A 22,221-nucleotide genomic window follows, 5' to 3' on the forward strand; every position below is an offset into this window, starting at 1 on the left:
TGTGGTTGAATCTGTGTTTGAAATGCATAGCTTGACTAAGGGACCTTACAGATAATTGTATGAGTGGGGAAGAGATGTCATTCAAAAATCCTGTTGAACACTCACAGAGTAAGTCCACGCAACTTATTCTGTGACTTGTTAAGCAAACTTTTACTACTGAACTTATTTATGATTGCCAAAACAAAGGAGTTGAATACTTATTGACTCAAGACATTTCAGCTCTTCATTTTGAATTCATTTGTGAAAATGTCTAAAAACATAATTCCACTTTGACATTATGGGGTGTTGTGTGTAGACCAGTGACAAATAATCTCAATATAATCCATTTTAAATTCAGGCTGTAACACAACAACATGGGGAAAAAGTCCAGGGGTAAGAATACTTTCTGAAGGTACTGTATATGTATGGCTCTGAATAGATTGGCTCCATGCCTTCTCTTCTCTGACACATCCATCCCAATTCCAAAGGAAAGCTCCATAAACAAGTGTTGTTCCCGCTTCTGGCTACACGACTCATCTTTATTTATTTAACTCAGGTGTCCTGAGGCCATTCATTCAACTGACGCTTTAAAAAAGCTGCCAGACTCTGCCAGATCAGTTCAATTTGAAAAGGACTGAAAAGAACAAAACACAGCCTTCCTTACAGCTCAGGCGTTTTCTAACCACTCATACTTTTACCTTTGCTCACCTTTTTTGCAGGGCAGGCCTGCTAGGGCGGATCCTGCTGTCAAAGACCCGGTTTGATACCCTATCATATCAGACCAGTCACAGAAGACATACCTGTAGGCCTGCAGTATTGCTACAGTATGTGTACATCCCAAATGGCACCCTATTCCTTATATAGTGCACTACTTTTGATCAGATCCCTATGGTTGCACTATATAGGGAACATGGTGGCATTTGGGACTCAACTATAGCCTATCACTTGTAATAAAAGCCTAAACCAGGCTTAATGAAAATGCACCATCTGCAGTGTAAATGATACTTCCCCTGAATGGAACCATAATGAGGTCATGACCCCAACAGTTTAAAGTTTCCCTTCAGGTAAGAGAGCAGGACTAATGAGCTCATACTGGTATCCTCTCTGGCACCATAAATCTGGTGCAGTCCTTTTGCTGGAATGTGTGTGTGTGTGTGTGTGTGTGTGTGTGTGTGTGTGTGTGTGTGTGTGTGTGTGTGTGTGTGTGTGTGTGTGTGTGTGTGTGTGTGTGTGTGTGTGTGTGCGTGTGTGTGCGTGTGTGTGCGTGTCTGTCTGTGTGTGTGTGTGTGTGTGTGTGTGTGTTGAGGATGCAAGGCTAACCTTTGGGCCTTTGGATGCAGGTGTGCTGGTTGTCGCTCAGGAAGAATCCTTCTCTGCAGCGGCACTCGTAGCTGCCCATCATGTTGACACAGATCTGCTGACAGCCACCATTACCCTCCGAACACTCATCCACATCTGTAATGAAACAGGAAAAGAAAACAATCATTACAATCATTGCACCGAAATAGGTCCATGAATGAGGAAATATACCGTTAACGTCAACGGGAATAAGGGATCTTCTTCTGCAGCTACTTTTTTGCACCCAGTCAGATAGATTTTACAGAAGGGAAATATATTGGGGCGGCAGGTAGCCTAGTGGTTAGAGCGTTGGGCCAGTAGCCGACAGGTTGGTGATTCGAATCCCTGAGCTGACAAGGTAAAAATATGTCGTTCTGCCTCTGAGCAAGGCAGTTAACCCACTGTTCCACCCACTGTTCCAAGACGTGGATGTCAATTATGGCAGCCCCCCACACCTCTCTGATTCAGAAGGGTTGGGTTAAATGCGGAAGTCACATTTCGCATTCAGTTGTACAACTGACTAAGTGTCCCCCTTAATATGACAGCAACATAACAAAACGGAAGATGGTTGGCATGGAAGGGTGGAAGAATACAAGAGTTCATGAACATTTCTGAAAAAGTATGAGCCTAATAACAGTCATATCAATGCAATAGAACCAGGGGAGTGGGTTTCAGCAGGGCAGACGGCAGAGGTCACAACACGAGGGGGAGATATGAGACATAGTCAACAGAAGACAGAGGGGCTTGTCTGAAGAGTTGGTGTCTCAGTTAATAGTTATCTGGTGTGGTAGCAGACAGAGCGGAGGGCTCACGGTTTGAAAGCCTCCAACTGTGCGGCACTAAGCCCGAGCAGCACAATCCTCTGGCAACTGTGGTAACCTGATCCACCTGGAACAGAGTACTGTCAATGACGAGCGTCTGTCAGCCCCTCCACTGAAGGAATGCCAGGAGAGGAGGGAGTGGAAGGAGAAGGGGAGAGGGAGGAGGGGGTAATGAAAGGGAGGGAGGAGTGGAGAGGGAGGAGAGCCACTTGAAGACTAGTGAAGTGCAGCACACATCAGTAGTCTGTACAGAGGTATCTCCTGAGGCTATGCTTTGTCACTGGGCGTAGCACCGTAGACTAATGAGTAGGTACTAACGGTAGGTGCTGACATAGCATTTAATCCCATTGAGACTCTAAAAAGATACGACTAGAGGTGTTCGGGACTCTCTGTCTGAAGCCAACTGAGACTACACCCAATCAGTGTTAACAGCACAACATCTATTCATTAACAACTTGTTCAAAATGGCAGAGCACACCAGTAACTACATGGGGTATTGGAACATAGAGAAACCAGATGTAAGCGCTTTTGAATGTATAGCATCAAGCCACCGTCCTTACGGTGGGAAAAATCCAAACATAGCAAATCATAAATGATTTAACAGTATCAAATTAAAAACATTAATCTTTGAAGACCCTTTAAAAGGATGGTCTGGCACAGTGTCATACAATATTATATACAGTATATTTGTATTGAACCTTTATTTAACCAGGAAGTCTCATTGAGGTCAGAAGACCTCTTTCCCAAGAGAGACCTGTCTACGGGATTAGACGTTAGTAACGTTACCAGTCATCCCAGCATTCCCTATGCGTGACAGTGCCTTGACTCCAGGCCTCCTCCTCCCCTGGAGACCTGTGCTCTGTCCCTGACTACGGACGGAGCTGGAACCCTATCCATCCCCATGCTCAACGCATCAATAGTCTGCTGTATACACAAGGCGTTTTTTAATAAACCGTCATGCGAAACAAATTTTCTGTCTATTTGTCCAGTCTGAGAAGGCCTCTGGATGAAGTTTCCTTTCTGGGGGATACTCAGCTCAGCATAGTTAGAAATTAAACTTCACTCTGTCCTCCTCTCTTTCACACAGACATAGACACACACACATATGCACACACACACCTCCAACTCCGGAGTGATCCCTTGAGTGATGTCAGAGTGGAACCTGACTAGACAGAAACCTCTTGGGTAGCTAAGTGGGTTAGTGGCGTGTGACCCTCCTGACCCCAACGACGTGCCAAGTCTAGCCCATCAACACCGCTGCCTGCCTCCTCTCAAAACAATGTAATCATGTCACTAAGGCCCACTGAGAAAACCTGAGCACTCTCGCTGGCCAGGTGACGTGTCTGTCCCTGCATCCTTGAAAAGAGATGAGAAATAAAGTTAGTGTTATAAGGACAGACCGGAAGGCCTGTGAAGGTTGAAGAAGTTGGAGCCGTTTCAGTGTGAAGTGTGCTCCATTTGAGCAGCAGGGCTGCAATCCACCCCAGCCTCAGTGCTGATGCTTTGGCTTTAGTTTAACAGTCTTTCTCCACTGTGAAAGAAAGGGAGAGTGGCAGCGGTGACACCTTTCAGCTTAGCTGCAAGGAACCTGCAGCTGCACCTTTGCAGATAAACCGTAAAGCCAAACACCAACCTGTATGACACCCTCTCCCCTAAAATAAGTGGGCACACACACACACACACACACACACACACACGCACGCACGCACGCACGCGCACGCACGCACACACACGCACACACACACACACACAGACAGAGAGAGAGACATGGAGAGAAGTAAACTAATGACACATGCATGAATATACACCAAACAAGCAGTAAGCCACAAAAAGCCAATCGGGAATTCTCTTTCCAAACCTCCGGCGCATCAATGAAGGTTTCATTTCTTGATTCCTTCATCCCACCAAATGAGGCGTTGCCTGTCAGTAGATCTCTCCTACTGCAATAATTGCCTGTGTTGTGTGCTCGGCGCGGCTGGCGTCCAGAGCTAATACTTCCAAGCGGAAAGGGATTCTGGCACAGCCAGGAGAAGTGATCATGTTATTTGGACTTAAACGTTTTTTTTTAACAAAAATACCTTGAGAGTATGGGAAAAAAACGTGTTAATGAAGATAAAAGGGCTGCCTCAGTTATGAAACATGACATCTCTCCCTCGATCCCTCGCTTTGCTGTGAGGAGGAGATGGGAAAAAGGGAAGATTCAAACAGAGGGAGATTAAGAGATTGGTTGTGTTTGCAGAGGCCATGTCCGCTGGTTTCTCAGATAGCCTTGACTGTATATATAACATTTGGCCTTGTGCTGAGTTTCGGAGCCCGTGTAAACATGGCGGCTGAGATACAAAAACTCCTCAAACCTTATTTTGGAGACACACACATGTCTTTTTCTAAAAAGCTTCAGATACTCTCGGGACATTTATTGCTGACCCAGCACCAGAGTTTTGAGGGGAAAATAAAAAACAATGAGGATCTCCTCCACAGTGCTGACCAAGAATTATGCTTCCACAGACCCAACAGACAGGCAGGCAGGCAGACAGGCAGACAGGCATGTCTTTGGGATCCAGAGCAGATAGCCCAGAGACATGAAGAGGTGAGGCCGAGGCCGGCCATTCGCCCTGTTTGTGCTTTTCATTTACAGGGGTATAAGAAACACACACTCCATAATAAGGCAGCAATAAGGGCCAGGCTGAAGGCAGCACACAAACAGCATGCTGTGCTGCCTGAGCTGCCCTGGTAGGTGAGGGAGACATTATGAAGATAAACATCCCGTTGGTTTTGCTGAGCATCGGTAGGTGGGAAGGGGGAGGGGGGACCATAGAGAGCTAGTCCCAAATTAAAACAAGATCCTTTCTTTTTTAAACAGGATTAGGGGATTTCCTCTTTCCTCTCCGTTGCCTCTGGAGTTCAATGACACGGCTCGTTCTTTCCACCTTCTTGACTGAACAGTGACCACGGCGCCAGGTTTGAACCGAGCCAAGGCGCTCTGAGAGGAGCCCTGGGTGCACACAGACACAGGCCACACGTAAACAAACACGCAGCGCTTATCAAGCACATGTCAGCAGGAGGTTGCACAAGTGAATGTGTTGCCTGAGCACAAACACACTCTCTGTTCATTAGGTAGGTGGTTGGGAAACTGAACTCAGAGCATTGGGAGAGCTATTAGGCTAGAGATACTTTTTATTGGTTAAACAACGCACTTCCTTAGGTTAAGCCTATGTATAGGTGTTATTAAAGCTGATTTAAACCCTGACTAGCATGACCACAATACACAAAAACAAACAGAGCCTTTGCTTAGGCTACATTTTGATTTTAATTCTTAAAAGTCTAACTTGTTGTGTGTGGAAGCATTTAGGTATAAAAATATATATTTTTAATGATTTGATAAAATGTTGAATGTGTTCGTGAGAGTCTCCCCTTTCCATAGCGTGGTCATAATAACCGTTTGGACGCTACATACGTTGTGATGTGTCTCATGGTTTGACAAACTACTTATAACAAGTTAACTTATAACAAGTTAACCTTTTTGTGTGGGTTACACATGAGGCAATTCTAGGTCTTGTGACATATTTTGGTTAAATTATACCCAATTCAATGGAATTGCAACCCTCTGCATGCACAGTGCATTCTTCCATCACATGTACAGCTGATTCTCAAGATCTTGGACGCTAATGAGATGCTATTGAGCCCACACTACTACACTGTCTGAGCCAAGGACTACATGCTTTCTGGTAAGTTTTGATTACAATACTGGGTGGGGTGAATATATTTTATATGACATACATGATTTTTTGTTAACTAGTAAATAGAAGCCTACAGCAAAGTGTGTTCAATTATTTTCTAAATTGATAACAATTTCTGCTAGCTATTTTTTGCTACTATTTGGGTTTTAGCTTGCTTGACCCTGCTAACTGAGGAGTGTTAATTCACCTGTTTCCATACATGTAAAAACTATCTTAACTATATATTTTTTAAAACCCCTTTTTTCTCCCCAATTGGTAGTAGTTGCAGTCTTGTCTCATCGCTGCACCTCCCGTACGGACTCGGGAGAGGCAAAGGTCAAGCGCTACGCATCCTCCGAAACACTACCCAACCAAGCTGCACTTCTTGACACAATGCACAGCCAACCCGGAAGCCAGCCACACCAATGTGTCAGAGGAAACACTATAGCATGCACTGCACCCAGCCCACCACAGGAGACACCAGTGCACAATGAGATCTCTGCCAGCCAATTGGGTGCACCACCCCATGGGCCTCGCCTTCGCTGCTGAACTTAACTTATCTGTACATGGATTGTATCCGTTTTTCTTTTACATTTGACATATTTTACATTTTTTTTCTAATCTTTACAGGAATCTTTACAAGAAAATGACATAGGCACTATCTGATATGTGGAGACATTTCACTGCAGCTAATGTAGAAGGAAAAGCTGTGCACATTTGCAAATACTGTGCCAAATCATATGTGAAGAATGCAACAAAGATGCAGAATCATCTGGCCAAATGCATAAAGTTCCCTCAGTGCTCACAACAAGCAACCTCTGTCAAAAGTCCCTCTACTTCTATTCGAGGTGAAAATGATGAATCAGACACCTTATAGATAGTGACAGCTCATGATCCTCTTGGAATCAGATGTTTTTTGACTCAATGGAGGAACGTAGTCAGAGAAATGCTGATGAATGTCTTGCTCGAGCTGTGTACGCAACTGGTTCACCTCTGATGATCACAGCAATGTGTATTGGAAGAGATTTCTGAATGTTTTCCGCCCAGCATACACCCCTCCAACCAGACATGCTTTATCTACTCATTTGCTGGATGCAGAGTTCAACAGAGTTCAAGTGAAGGTCAAGAAAATCATAGAGAAAGCAGACTGTATTGCTATCATCTCTGATAGGTGGTCGAATGTTCGTGGGCAAGGAAAAATTAACTACATCATCTCCACCCCTCAACCACTATTCTACAAGAGCACAGAGACAAGGAACAACAGACACACCGGTCTCTACATTGCAGATGAGCTGAAGGCAGTCATCAATGGCCTTGGACCACAGAAGGTATTTGCACTGGTTACAGACAATGCTGTGAACATGAAGGCTGCTTGGTCTAAAGTGGAGGAGTCCTACTCTCACATCACACCCATTGGCTGTGCTGCTCATGCATTGAATTTGCTCCTCAAGGACATCATGGCACTGAAAACAATGAATACACTCTACAAGAGAGCCAAAGAAATGGTTAGGTATTTGAAGGGTCATCAAGTTATAGCAGCAATCTACCTCACCAAGCAAAGTGAGAAGAATAAGAGCACCACATTGAAGCTGCCCAGCAACACCCTTTGGGGTGGTGTTGTCATGTTTGACAGTCTCCTGGAGGGGAAGGAGTCTCTCCAAGAAATGGCCATATCACAGTCTGCCGATATGGACAGCCCCATCAAGAGGATCCTCCTGGGTGATGTATTTTGGGAGAGAGTGGTAAACAGCCTGAAACTCCTTGAAATCTGTAGCAGTAGCCATTGCACGAATTGAGGGAGACAATGTCATCCTGTCTGATGTTCAGACTCTGCTTGCAGATGTCAGAGAAGAAATCCATACTGCCCTGCCCACTCCACTGTTGCTCCAATCAGAGGAAACTGCAGTTCTGAAATACATCAAAAAGCGTGAAGACTTCTGCCTGAAGCCCATACACGCCGCAGCGTACATTTTGGACCCCAAGTATGCTGGCAAGAACATCCTGTCTGGTGCAGAGATCAACAAGGCCTATGGTGTTATCACTACCGTGTCTCGCCACCTTGGCCTGGATGAGGGTAAGGTTCTTGGCAGTCTGGGGCAGTACACTTCCAACCTATGGCTTTGGGATGGAGATGCAATATGGCAGTCATGCCAACATATCTAATCAGCCACCTGGTGGAAGGGACTTTGTGGATCTGAGGCTCTTTCCCCTGTTTCCTCCATCATCCTCCAAATCCACCAACATCAGTCGCCTCGGAGCGCAACTGGTCCTTATTTGAGAACATACACACCAAAGCAGGCTGACCAATAAAAGGGTTGAAAAATTGGTGACCATCCGGGCAAATTTGAGTCTTTTTGAGCCTGACAACGAGCCATCCTCAACAAGGTTGGAAAATGACAGTGAAGATGAGCCCTCAGTGTCTGATGTTCAAGAGGTGGACATTGAGGAGGTTCAGGGAGAAGACATGGAAGCCTGAGAGGAAGACAACCAAAGCTTTAGTTTCTAGACTATCATTTTACAGATGTATGTTGAAAACGTTTTTGGGAGATGCGATGGATCATTGGGGATCATTCAATATTCCCTTTCTTTTGTTGTTCAGTGAAATCATCCCATGTGAAGAGTCAACTCAATTTAATTAAAGTTCAATTCGTAACTAAATCGTTTTTTGTTTTTTTTCAATTTGAAGGATTTAATCATTTGCAATTATGTCTACTTATGATAAGGTTAAAGGTTTATGTTTCTGTCTCCATATGAGATGGTAAATACATCCAATACAAAAAAACATCTACATATAAATGGTATTTATATTAATGTGCATATATTTCCATTAATTCCCATATATTCACGTTAATTCCCACAGAAAGTTTCCACCTCTAAATATTCCCCAAAATATGCAACCCTAATTGAGAGGCATCCAGTGCAAAACTAATGGATTTTATTATTATGTTACTTAGCACCTGTGTGTCAATCAACTCTAGGGAGATATTTCAGTGGAAAAGCTTGTTGTCATACCAACACGATATAAACAAAGCTAATGCTGCTTTGATAGAAGCCCAGCCTCCAACGATGCACTCGTTGCTCAGGTAACAGTTTTAGTAAATATACACATAGAGAACCTAAACTTCCACTGTCTCACTCGGTAATTCCATAATAAAAACTTTGCTTTGGTCATACCATATGATATTCCTCTGTTCCTTTAAAACAAGTCAAAGTATTTTAAAAACAAACCCCAGAATGTGTGTTTGTGTGGACAGGCTCGTGCCAAGAAGACAAGAGGCCCTGACGTCTGTAGCCTGACGGCTTGCTGTCTGCTGGATGATTACATCCCTAAAACCCAATCCCAGGCTTGACTTTCCCCCCAAACCCTACCAGTCGGCTCAGCTGGAATTGTTAATTTCATGGTGGATGGGGACGAACAATCCTGAGGGAGCGAGAGTGTTGATATCCTCTTCAGGAGCCAGCTAATGCACGAAACCCAAATCCTCCTCCTCCCTTACAACTCACCACTCCACCCTCCATGCTTCATCTCCCTCCACCCTCCATGCTTCATCTCCCTCCACCCTCCACGCTCCATCTCCCTCCACCCTCCATGCTTCATCTCCCTCCACCCACCACGCTCCATCTCCCTCCACCCACCACGCTCCATCTTCCTCCACCCACCACGCTTCATCTCCCTCCACCCTCCATACTTCATCTCCCTCCACCCACCACGCTTCATCTCCCTCCACCCTCCATCTCCCTCCACCCTCCACGCTCCATCTCCCTCCACCCTCCACGCTTCATCTCCCTCCACCCTCCACGCTCCATCTCCCTCCATCTCCCTCCACGCTCCATCTCCCTCCATCCGCCCTCCACGCTCCATCTCCCTCCACCCTCCACGCTCCATCTCCCTCCACCCTCCATGCTTCATCTCCATCTCCCTCCACGCTCCACGCTCCATCTCCCTCCACGCTCCATCTCCCTCCACCCTCCATGCTTCATCTCCCTCCACCCTCCATCTCCCTCCACGCTTCATCTCCCTCCACCCTCCATGCTTCATCTCCCTCCACCCTCCATCTCCCTCCACCCTCCACGCTCCATCTCCCTCCACCCTCCATCTCCCTCCATCTCCCTCCACGCTCCATCTCCATCTCCCTCCACGCTCCATCTCCCTCCACCCTCCACGCTCCATCTTCATCTCCCTCCACCCTCCACCCTCCATCTCCCTCCACACTCCATCTCCCTCCACCTCCCTCCACGCTCCATCTCCCTCCACCCTCCATCTCCCTCCACCCTCCATCTCCCTCCACCCTCCATCTCCCTCCATCTCCCTCCACGCTCCATCTCCCTCCACCCTCCACGCTCCATCACCCTCCACGCTTCATCTCCCTCCACCCTCCACGCTTCATCTCCCTCCACACTCCATCTCCCTCCACCCTCCACGCGTCATCTCCCTCCACCCTCCACGCTCCATCTCCCTCCATCTCCCTCCACGCTCCATCTCCCTCCACCCTCCACCCTCCATCTCCCTCCACCCTCCATCTCCCTCCACCCTCCACGCTCCATCTCCCTCCATCTCCCTCCACCCTCCATCTCCCTCCATCTCCCTCCACGCTCCATCTCCCTCCACACTTCATCTCCCTCCACCCTCCATCTCCCTCCACCATCCATCTCCCTCCACCCTCCACGCTTCATCTCCCTCCCCCTCCATCTCCCTCCATGCTTCATCTCCCTCCACCCTCCACGCTTCATCTCCCTCCTCCACCCTCAATCTCCCTCCACGCTCCATCTCCCTCCACCCTCCACGCTTCATCTCCCTCCACCCTCCATCTCCCTCCACCCTCCACGCTCCATCTCCCTCCATCTCCCTCCATCTCCCTCCACCCTCCATCTCCCTCCACCCTCCACGCTTCCATCTCCCTCCACCCTCCACGCTCCATCTCCCTCCACCCTCCATGCTCCATCTCCCTCCACCCTCCATCTCCCTCCACCCTCCATCTCCCTCCATCCCTCCCCTCCATCTCCCTCCATCTCCCTCCATCTCCCTCCATCTCCCTCCACGCTCCATCTCCCTCCACCCTCCATCTGCTCCACCCTCCATCTCCCTCCACCCTCCACGCTCCATCTCCCTCCACCCTCCATGCTCCATCTCCCTCCACGCTCCATCTCCCTCCACCCTCCACGCTTCATCTCCCTCTCCCCTCCATCTCCCTCCATCTCCCTCCACGCTCCATCTCCCTCCACGCTCCATCTCTCCCTCCACCCTCCACGCTCCATCTCCCTCCATCTCCATCCCTCCACGCTCCATCTCCCTCCACCCTCCACGCTCCATCTCCCTCCATCTCCCTCCACCCTCCATCTCCCTCCACCCTCCACCCTCCATCTCCCCTCCACGCTCCATCTCCCTCCATCTCCCTCCACGCTCCATCTCCCTCCACGCTCCATCTCCTCCACCCCTCCATCATCTCCCTCCACCCTCCATCTCCCTCCATCTCCCTCCACGCTTCATCTCCCTCCACCCTCCATCTCCCTCCACGCTTCATCTCCCTCCACGCTCCATCTCCCTCCACCCTCCACGCTCCATCTTCATCTCCCTCCACCCACCACGCTCCATCTCCCTCCACCCACCACGCTCCATCTCCCTCCACCCTCCATCTCCCTCCATCTCCCTCCACCCTCCATACTTCATCTCCCTCCACCCACCACGCTTCATCTCCCTCCACCCTCCATCTCCCTCCACCCTCCACGCTCCATCTCCCTCCACCCTCCACGCTCCATCTCTCCACCCTCCACCCTCCACGCTCCATCTCCCTCCATCTCCCCCTCCCCCACGCTCCATCTCCCTCCACCTCCGCCCTCCACCCTCCGCTCCATCTCCCTCCACCCTCCACGCTCCATCTCCCTCCACCCTCCATCCATCTTCATCTCCATCTCCCTCCACGCTCCACCCTCCATCTCCCTCCACCCTCCACGCTCCATCTCCCTCCATCCCCACCCTCCACCCTCCTCCCTCCACCTCCTCCCTCCACCTCCATCTCCCTCCACTCTCCATCTCCCTCCATCTCCCTCCACGCTCCATCTCATCCTCCTCGCCCTCCACGCTCCATCTCCCTCCATCTCCCTCCCCTCCACGCTCCATCTCCCTCCACCCTCCACACCCCATCTCCCTCCACCCTCCACGCTCCATCTCCCTCCACCCTCCATCTCCCTCCACCCTCCACGCCCCATCTCCCTCCACCCTCCACACTCCATCTCCCCTACCTGGACTCTGGAAAGCCGCTCTGCCAAAACCCAATTTGTGCGTGTCACAACAGCAAAGTGATTGCACTCTGGGGAGAGGTGGGTATCTGACCAGAGTACTCTGGGCATCTACATCTGCAATGGAGAGATGGTGGAGGGGAGGGTGATTACTAAACTGACAGAGAACCTGGGATTTGTGATTTCCCCTGGATCAAACCAGAGGAGTGATGGCCTTCACTTTACCAGAGCATCATCATCTGGGCTCCCTCTCAGACAGCTAACATATTTACATACAAAGGGGAACAGTGAGGTAAAAGTAATCTCCTCATGTCCAGGAGAGAATCAAATCCGATCTGTTGAGATTGAGTCAAGAGAGGGGTGGTGATGGAGGAGGGGGTGGGGTTAAAAGTGTTGCATTAAAGGGTGCTTGCTTCAAAGAATAAGGATGTAGCGAATCAACGTGAGGCACTCTGGTGATTGCACTTTAACAACAGCCCCGTGGTCAATAATACATCAGGTATACAGGCTCAACCAAGCGATCGCTCAAAGCTGTCACACTAGATTGGGGAGAAAACAATGTTTTTCCACTCAGTCAGATGGGCCATTGCCATGGGAATGGGATTATCACATAAGAGAATAAGGAAATCACATACAACTTTGGCATGAGGTTGAACAGTGAATACTATGACTAAAATTCATGCTCTCCACTGACAGAAATGTGTATTAAATGTTACCACAGAAATAGCTATTGATCTTGTTGCTGAGATGATCATTTGAGTGAACTGCTCCTACAACTGACAGGATGATACCAGAGAGAGAGAGAGACAAAAACAAAGACAGAGAGAGAGAGAGAGAGAGAGAGAGAGAGAGAGAGACAGAGAGAAAGACAGAGACAGAGAAAGACAGAGACAGAGAAAGACAGAGACAGAGACAGAGACAGAGAGAGAGAGAGAGAGAGAGAGAGAGAGAGAGAGAGAGAGAGAGAGAGAGAGAGAGAGAGAGAAGGGATGTCGATGAATAAGTAAACATAATGCGATGATGATAACAGCTGGACAGCTGGAGAGGACAAGACCTGAATCATTACAACACACACTGCTCTGGAGAAATTGCTGCTTTCCACACATCCATCCGTGGCATGTTTCTGTTTATCTGTGGGCTGTCAGGCTCTGTGGTGGTGGTAGGGTAGGAGCAGGGGCGGCCATGTTTTGGCAATGCTTTTTCCATTCAGAGAACACAGACAGACAGGGCATCTGTGTTTTATTTGTCTATGTCCATTCTTCTGTGCTGTGTCTCTCTTTGACCTGGCCATGCTTGACATAATATCAGTAATGTGATCCCCTATAATGTTTTTCTGCCGGGGGCAAAGGTTAGTAAAGATGTGATTTGTGGTTTGCTAGCTATAAATCCATCAGGGTGTATTTTCACAGATGTTAATGATATTTGGCACCACATAGCCCTACTTGAGTGATTCCAATGGACCATACATTACCAATGATAAGAAGGAATTTAGGTTTCTAGAGGTCCTAAAAGAAAACACATACCTCATAAATGTAGGGACATTTGTACCTTGGTGGGGAATAATGGACATCACACATCTATTAATTGCTATAGGCTCCTTTTTAAGAGCCTAAAAATCCCTTCTGTCCCAAACACTATTGTGAACTAGGTGTGGTAAGGTCTTCAAAACAAAAGCCATTTCACTCATAAAGAATATAATAACATTGTTTCCACTTCACTACTTCACTGCAGTGTGCCTCGTCGTGGAGATCTCGAGACATCAGTGACTACAGAGCGCACCATGAGGTAAATTATACAGCGACCCATAGCGATGTCTTACTCCACATGCACAGATTCACTGCGCTGTGACATCACATTGCTTCCACCTGAATTCCTGACTTCCTGATGTCTTTGTGAGGTGTGTAGGGCATTCAGGGGAGACAAGGGAGGCCACAGAAACCTGAGCAGCCCAGTGAGGCTACGGTCGACTGCATGCTCTGCCGCCTGCCGCCTGCCGCCCAACATCATTAACCACTGCTAGAGCGGCCAATTACCAGGACTCATGTGGTGCGGGCAGGTCGGCGGGGGCCAGGAGAGTGCCTCGTTAGCGACTCACAACTGACTAGGTATCCCACTTTCCCCTTTCCCTGTCTAACCCAACCTGGACCCTGGCCTGACTAGCAGACACAGCACCCCCTGCTGGCTAGGGCCAGGGCCGTGTGAGAAAGGGCAACAGGAGAGGAGTGTAGCGACCAGGGCCGTGTGAGAGAGGAATGAGGGAGTCAAAGCCACCCAAGCAGGTGGATCATCAACCTCATGTCTTATACAAACTTATTTTCAGTGGGTAAGGGCGAAAGGGTCTTGGCCCTGTGTGAACTTCGGAGGATCGGACCAGGTGGTTCTAGGAGTGAGTGACTCACTGATTACAGTGATACTGTCCAGGTGTCAGTCTGCTCTCCAACCCACTAGTCAGAGCCTCTATTAGGTCTGAGCTCCTCTGAGCTCCATCTGCACAGCCACTCCAGTTACAGGCCAATAGAACTAATCTTATCGAATGGGGCCAAAGGCACTTAAACCTTTAGGAAGTTAAGGGGGAACATGAAACCCCCACAATGCCTCTTCCTCTCATGTTTCTGTGGTAAGAATTAATCACTTAGAATTCCAGAGCGGGGATGTATAAAACAGTTTTCTTCCCAAATCTTCCCAACTCTCATCAAGTCCACAAAGCCAGGCTTTACCTACTCTAAAGATTTTAGTTTATCGCTAAATATGTATGTTTTACTTCTGTTAAACATTGAACGTGTGCAACAAAAATAAAATATGTTTCATTGCGTGTGTTATTGTATTGCCTTTAATGGAGGTAAAATGATTAAATGATACAATGAGGATTCGTCCACATGTTATTCACAATGATTGGGGGACAAGCTACAGCATATTACCAGTAAAACCATGTGTAATGTGGGCAGGTAGCTTAGCGGTTTGAGTGTTTGGCCAGTAACCAAAAGGTCGCTGATTCGAATACCCGAGCTGACAAGGTGAAAAATCTGTCGATGTGTACTTGTGCAAGGCACCTAACCCTAATTTGCTCCAGGGATGCTCTTCTACTATGGCTGACCCTGTAAAACAACATATTTCACTGCACCTACCTGGTGTATGTGACCATAAAACATCTATTCAAACTTGGGATTTTGTGGCTAATTGAGCTAAAACTGTAATTCTGGTCAGAGATTATGCATGTATGAGGGAATGTTTAAATAATATATACTTTCTTGGTTGCCAAAGTACTAGAGCTTGTCTTTAATGTGTTATTGCATTGTCTCTAAGTTAGGTAAAATTATTAAATGATTCAATGATGATTCAACCACTTGTTACTCACATCTGGTGGGGGATAAGCTACAGCACATTACCAATAAAACCATGTGTAATGCAGAAATACAAGGACAAGTTTTTGCCACATTTTGTCGTGTTTTCGCCTGATTTTCAAATGGATTGAGATTTTGTGTCATTGGCCTACACGCAATACCACATAAATTCAGTAGTAAAAGTCTGCTTAACAAGTCACAGAATAAGTTGCGTGGACTCACTCTGTGTGCAATAATAGTGTTTAACAGGATTTTTGAAAGACTACCTCATCTCTGTACCCCACAAATACAATTGTCTTTAAGGTCCTCCAGTCAAGCAGTGAATTTCAAACACAGATCCTACAACAAAGACCAGGGAGGTTTTCCAATGCCTCGCAAAGAAGGGCACCTATTGACATACTTTTTGCAATAAGGCCCTAAGGTCAAACTGCAGAAAATTGGCAAAGAAATGAACTTCATGTTCTGAATAAAAAGCATTATATTTGGGGAAGATCCAACACAACACATCACTGAGTACCACTCTTCATATTTTCAAGCATGGTGATGACTGCATCATGTTATGGGTATGCTTGTCACTGGCAAAAACTGGGGAGTTTTTTCTTTGGATAAAAAGTGGCCTAGTTACAGTTTTGACTTAAAATCGTCTTGAAAATCTATGGCAAGACTTGAACATGTCTGTCTAGCAATGATCAACAACCAACTTGACAGAGCTTGAAGATTTATTTCAAGAATAACGTGCAAATATTGTACAATCCAGGAGTGCAACGCTCTTAGAGACTTACCCAGAAAAACTCACAGCTGTAATCACGGCCAAGGTGATTCTAACACGTATCAACTCACTGGTGTGAATACTTAAATGAGATATTTCTGTATTTAATTTTCAATACATTCACAAAGAATCCCCTCCCAAAAAAATCACTTTGTCATTATGGGGTATTTTGTGTAGATCAGTGAGAGAAAAAAAATGCATTTAATACATTTAGAATTCAGGCTGTAACAAAATACAATGTGGAATAAGTCAAGGGGTATGAATACTTTCTGAAGACACTGTATATCTAAGGGATTGATGGAAGCCTGAAGAGGCAGCAGGCCCATAACCACAGATACTCCAGTTACACACCTGCATGCAAGGCAAGAGCTCATCCACAGCATAGCAACTGATCCACACACAAATAAATGGGCTCTGCTAAATGACTTGGAAAATAACCCTGTTTCAGACTATGCATGTTGTGCACGCTTGTGTGTGTGTGTGTGTGTGTGTGTGTGTGTGTGTGTGTGTGTGTGTGTGTGGAAGAGAGAGTGAGAGGGAAGAGAGAGCGAGAGAGCGCGAGAGAGAGAGAGAGAGAGAGAGAGAGAGAGAGAGAGAGAGAGAGAGAGAGAGAAACTGGTGTAACAAAGCGAGGCAGACAACGGCCCCCTCAAGCCTGTACATGTTTATCAGTCTACAGAGGCACTTTGCTACTTTTAGTTCTGTAAGGGCATGAGAAATAGATATGAGTCGTTGTTGACTGCCCATGGCATGTTTAGTGTGTTGATAAGTAAAGTTGTAGTTGATCTACTGTTCATGTTAGCGTGTCAGAAAGAACAGAGTGATTTAATTCACCACCAACACATCACTCTATCCTATCACCAATGAAGCATTTTGTAATACCTAAAGAGACAGTACAGGACTCACAGACGGAAGAGAGAGACAGAGACATCTGTCAACCCATAACCTGTCTATGAAATATGAGTAGTTATATCATATCACCCTCGCTATTCTCATTCATGGTCAACAGGCAGCAGCAAACAACATCAAAGGTTCACATGTTTGATGATGTTCAAATAAAATGTTTCTGTCTGAGGAGAAGCCAGGTTCGACTTGAGGTTTTGGAGCAGGGCGAGAGAGACTGGGGGAGAAGGGAGAGAGGGAGAGAGGGGGAGAAGGGAGAGGGGGGAGGAGAGGGGGAGAGGGGAGAGGGGGAGGAGGGAGAGAGGGGGAGGAGGGAGAGAGGGGGGAGGGAAGAGGGGAGGAGGGAGAGGGGGAGAAGGGAGAGGGGGAGGAGGGGAGGGGAGAGAAGGGAGAGAGGGGGAGGAGAGAGGGGGAGGAGGGAGAGAGGGGAAGAGGGGGAGAAGGGAGAGAGGGGAGGAGGGAGAGGGAGAGGGGGAGAAGGGAGAGAGGGGGAGAAGGGAGAGAGGGGGAGGAGGAGAAGGGAGAGAGGGGGAGAAGGGAGGAGAGGGGGAGAAGGAAGAGAGGGGGAGGAGGGAGAGAGGGGGAGAAGGGAGAGAGGGGGAGGAGGGAGAGAGGGGGAGAGAGGGGGAGAAGGGAGAGAGAGGGGGAGGAGGGAGAGGGGGAGAGGGGGGAGAAGGGGAGAGAGAAGGGAGAGAGGGGAGAAGAGAGAGGGGAGAAGGGAGAGAGGGGAGAGAAGGGAGAGAGGGGGGGGAGAAGGGAGAGGTAGAGAAGGGGGGGGGGAAGGGAGAGAGGGGGAGAAGGGAGAGAGGGGGAGAAGGGAGAGAGGGGGAGAAGGGAGAGAGGGGAGAAGGGAGAGAGGGGGGAGGGAGAGGGGGAGAAGGGAGAGAGGGGGGGAGAAGGGAGAGAGGGGGAGAAGGGAGAGAGGGTAGAAGGGAGAGGAGAGAGGTGAGAAGGGAGAAAGGGGAGAAGGGAGAGGAGAGAGGTGAGAGGTGAGAGGGTGGCTATGCTAAGCAGCAGAGCAGAATTACTTTCCCTTAATTTTGTAGCCTTTTAAGTTGAATGTGTGCTCCAAGGGGGTAATATGAATGGCACACTGGTGTAATATTAAACCATGAGAAAGTATGGTCCACTGACAGCTCACTCAGAGCCCTGAACCCAAGGTCAAGCTCTTCATCAATTTACTCTTTTGACCCAGACTTGTTGAAAAAAAGGGGGGCTTTTTTTGCATGTGGAAAACAGAAGGCGTGAGAGCTTCATCCTGCTATGTGGGACCAGGAAACGTCTGCCAGAAGTGAACTACAGTAGTAGTCTAAACATAACACATTAGCCCTGATAAATAAATGATCCCTCCCCCAAAAGCCCTTTTCTGAAGGATGATAGACATCCATTCTGGAAGATTAATTAATGGAACATCATGAATTATGTCAAGTTCAATGTTTCGGACTTGCACATGTGCAGTTGAATGGAAACCAGGCATTTCCTACTCAGGGACCTTCTGTAGGCAGTACTTTAGTTCTCTCCTTGGGCTATCCAAAACAAAGTGATTGACTGGACACAAGATCCCATGTAGCTCAGTTGATACAGCATGGTGCCAGGGTTGTGGGTTTGATTCCTATGGGGGACCCGAATGTAAATGTAGCCACTCACTACTCTAAGTTGCTCTGTATAAGAGTGTCTGCTAACTGTCTCTAAATGTCATAAAGCTGATCATCAGCTGACACACACTCACCGAGGCAGTTGTGTCCGTCGTGTGCAAGGCGGAATCCGTCATAGCATGTGCACCTGTAGTTCCCCGGGATGTTGATGCAGTCATGGACACAGCCGCCGTTGTACTCACTCGCACACTCGTCTAAATCTGCAGGAAGAGACAGGGGGACGGGTTAGGAGTATGGTCTTTTCATGTTGGACCTTCACCCCACCACCCAATGTTTGGACATATAGCCTGAGAGGGTGTTCTTGTTCAAATGAAACAGAGATCGAAATGACAAACTTAGATACTTGTGAGATGTTTAAGGAGTATGTTTAAAAAATAATAATAATAATAATTTCAGTCCGAAACATTGGTGCATGTATCCCTCATGAAATCTGCATAAGTGCTACAAATCCAAGAGCAGAACATAAGAAGGGAAATATACAGGAACACTAAAGATGAATCAGAATAGAATAAATCAATGAATGTGTGTGAAACAAAAGCAGACGTGCAAAGAGAGTGTGATATATGCAATGTTCTATAAATAATGGCAGACAAATTTAGAAGCAGGCAGAGGGTACAGTACATTAAGTTTATTAGGCGTACAGTGTGTGGAGAATGTGAATGTGGCCATGAACACAAGGTGATATTACAGATGAGACAATGGATGATAGGATAGAGAGAGAAATCGATAGAGAGAGAGAGAGAGAGAGAGAGAGAGAGAGAGAGAGAGAGAGAGGGAGAGGGAGAGGGAGAGAGGGGGAAAGAAAGAGAGGGAGAGGGGAGAGAGAGAGAGAGGAGAGAGAGAGAGAGAGAGAAAGAGGGAGAGAGAGAGAGAGAGAGAGAGAGAGGGGAAGAAAGAGAGGGAGAGGAAGAAAGAGAGGGAGAGAAAGAGAGGAGAGAGGGAGAGAGAGGGGGGGAAAGAAAGAGAGGGAGAGAGAGAGAGAGGGGGAAAGAAAGAGAGGGAGAGGGAGAGAGAGAGGGAGAGGGAGAGAGAGAGAGGGAGAGAGAAAGAGAGACAGAGAGAGGGGAGAGAAAGAGAGGGAGAGGGAGAGAGAGAGAGAGGAGAGAGAGACAGAGAGGAGAGAGACAGAGACAGAGAGAGAGACAGAGACAGAGACAGAGAGTGAGAGGGGAGAGAGAGAGAGAGAGAGAGAGAGAGAGAGAGAGAGACAGAGAGGGGGAAAGAAAGAGAGGGAGACAGAGAAGGGGAAAGAACAGAGAGAGGGGAGAGAGAGAGGGAGATAGAGAGAGAGACAGAGAGGGGGAAAGAAACAGGGAGAGGGAGAGAGAGAGAGAGAGAGAGAGAGAGACAGAGGGGGGAAAGAAAGAGAGGGAGAGAGAGGGGAGAGAGAGAGGGAGAGACAGAGAGGGAGAGGGAGAGAGAAAAAAAGAAAGCAAAGGACATGAGTAATACTGAGGAGAAGCAGACGTGCAGCTGAACCAACACTCCTGTCAGTGAGCAGCATAAAGATGACAGAGGAGTAAGAGTGGCCTGTTGAGGAGGTGGCTGAAGAGGCTCTGATGATGCGCTGGCAGACATGGAGGCAGGCAGGGAGGTAGATAGGTAGGCAGACAGGGAGGCAGACAGGGAGGTAGATAGGTAGGCCGACAGGCAGGCAGGGAGGCAGATAGGTAGGCAGACAGGGAGGTTGATAGGTAGGCAGACAGGCAGACAGGGAGGTAGATAGGTAGGCAGACAGGGAGGTAGATAGGTAGGCAGACAGGCAGACAGGGAGGTAGATAGGTAGGCAGACAGGCAGACAGGGAGGTAGATAGTTAGGCAGACAGGGAGGTAGATAGGTAGGCAGACAGGCAGACAGGGAGGTAGATAGGTAGGCAGACAGGGAGGTAGGCAGACAGGCAGGCAGGGAGGCAGACAGGGAGGTAAATAGGTAGGCAGACAGGGAGGTAGATAGGTAGGCAGACAGGGAGGTAGATAGGTAGGCAGACAGGGAGGCAGGGAGGTAGATAGGTAGGCAGACAGGCAGGCTGGGAGGTAGATAGGTAGACAGGTAGGCAGACAGGCAGGCAGGGAGGCAGACAGGGAGGTAGATAGGTAGGCAGACAGGGAGGTAGATAGGTAGGCAGACAGGGAGGCAGGGAGGTAGATAGGTAGACAGGCAGGCAGGCAGGGAGGCAGGAAGGTGGATAGGTAGGCAGACAGGGAGGTAGATGGGTAGGCAGACAGGGAGGTAGATAGGTAGGCAGACAGGGAGGCAGGGAGGTAGATAGGTAGGCAGACAGGCAGGCAGGGAGGTAGATAGGTAGACAGGTAGGCAGACAGGCAGGCAGGGAGGCAGACAGGGAGGTAGATAGGTAGGCAGACAGGGAGGTAGATAGGTAGGCAGACAGGGAGGTAGATAGGTAGATAGGTAGGCAGACAGGGAGGTAGAAAGGTAGGCAGACAGGGAGGTAGATAGGTAGGCAGACAGGCAGGCAGGCAGACAGGCAGGCAGGGAGGTAGACAGGCAGGACAGGCAGGTAGGTAGGCAGACAGGCAGACAGGCAGGTAGGCAGACAGGGAGGTAGGCAGACAGTCAGGCAGGGAGGCAGACAGGGAGGTCAAAAGGTAGGCAGACAAGGAGGTAGGCAGACAGGCAGGCAGGGAGGCAGACAGGGAGGCAGGCAGACAGGTAGACAGGGAGGTAGACAGGGAGATAGACAGGGAGGTAGACAGGGAGGTAGACAGGGAGGTAGACAGGGAGGTAGACAGGGAGGGAGTCGGGCAGAGTTGGAGATGCATCCCATCTTTTATTTTCTGACCCATTTAGGGCCAATGATCTGGGTGGTTCGGCTCATCTTTGTAGCTGCCTGGTACAGATGCCTCAGTGCTTGATTTGACTCGACAGCAATGGGCTGAGCCTGGACCAGTGCACTCTCTCTCTAACTCCCAGAGCTTCCTGCCACCACAAGTTTCGGCTGCTCTATCCTACGATGTCACACAGGAGACACACTAATGCCAGTCTCACTCTCATCTACCCCGGGCTAAGAGAATCTCATCCCCTCAACGAGAGGAGGCTTCTTCCCTCTTGGTCACAACACTGACATTTCTCAAGATCAACATGATTCTATCCAACACCATTGTTCAGTCTGTTCAGTATTCAGTCTGTTACAGACCTATTTGACTCATTGACATTGAATGGAGCAGCATCAAATCCCTATCAAACAGGTGGATTTACTCCATGGGCAATACCAGTGAGATAAAAACAAAGTACTGTTCTAGGGGTTAAAATAAAGAGAGATCAAGAAAGAGAAGGAGAGACAATAAGAGCGAGAGAGAAAGAAAGTGAGAGAAGGGGGAGAGAGGGGAGGGAGAGAAAGATATATATATATATATATATATATATATATATATATATATATATATATATATATATATATATATATATATATATATATATATACAGTGCCTTGCGAAAGTATT

At 48.1% G+C, this 22,221-nt stretch overlaps 1 protein-coding gene across 4 annotated transcripts in view; it reads right to left on the bottom strand.

Moving 5' to 3' along the window:
* Positions 1 to 22,221, bottom strand: part of LOC112221974 (signal peptide, CUB and EGF-like domain-containing protein 3) — a 101,276-nt gene that overhangs the window by 50,377 nt on the left and 28,678 nt on the right. For all 4 annotated transcript variants that reach the window (XM_042303873.1, XM_042303872.1, XM_042303871.1 and 1 more), the window contains exons 3-4: positions 18,834 to 18,959; positions 1,300 to 1,434 (exon numbers count right to left, since the gene is read on the bottom strand). In XM_042303873.1, coding sequence (XP_042159807.1) covers positions 1,300 to 1,434; positions 18,834 to 18,959 — 261 coding nt within the window. The remainder of the gene's footprint in view (positions 1 to 1,299; positions 1,435 to 18,833; positions 18,960 to 22,221) is intronic.

This window comes from Oncorhynchus tshawytscha, linkage group LG22 (genome assembly GCF_018296145.1).
Source record: "Oncorhynchus tshawytscha isolate Ot180627B linkage group LG22, Otsh_v2.0, whole genome shotgun sequence".
Classification (NCBI taxonomy): Eukaryota; Metazoa; Chordata; class Actinopteri; order Salmoniformes; family Salmonidae; genus Oncorhynchus; species Oncorhynchus tshawytscha.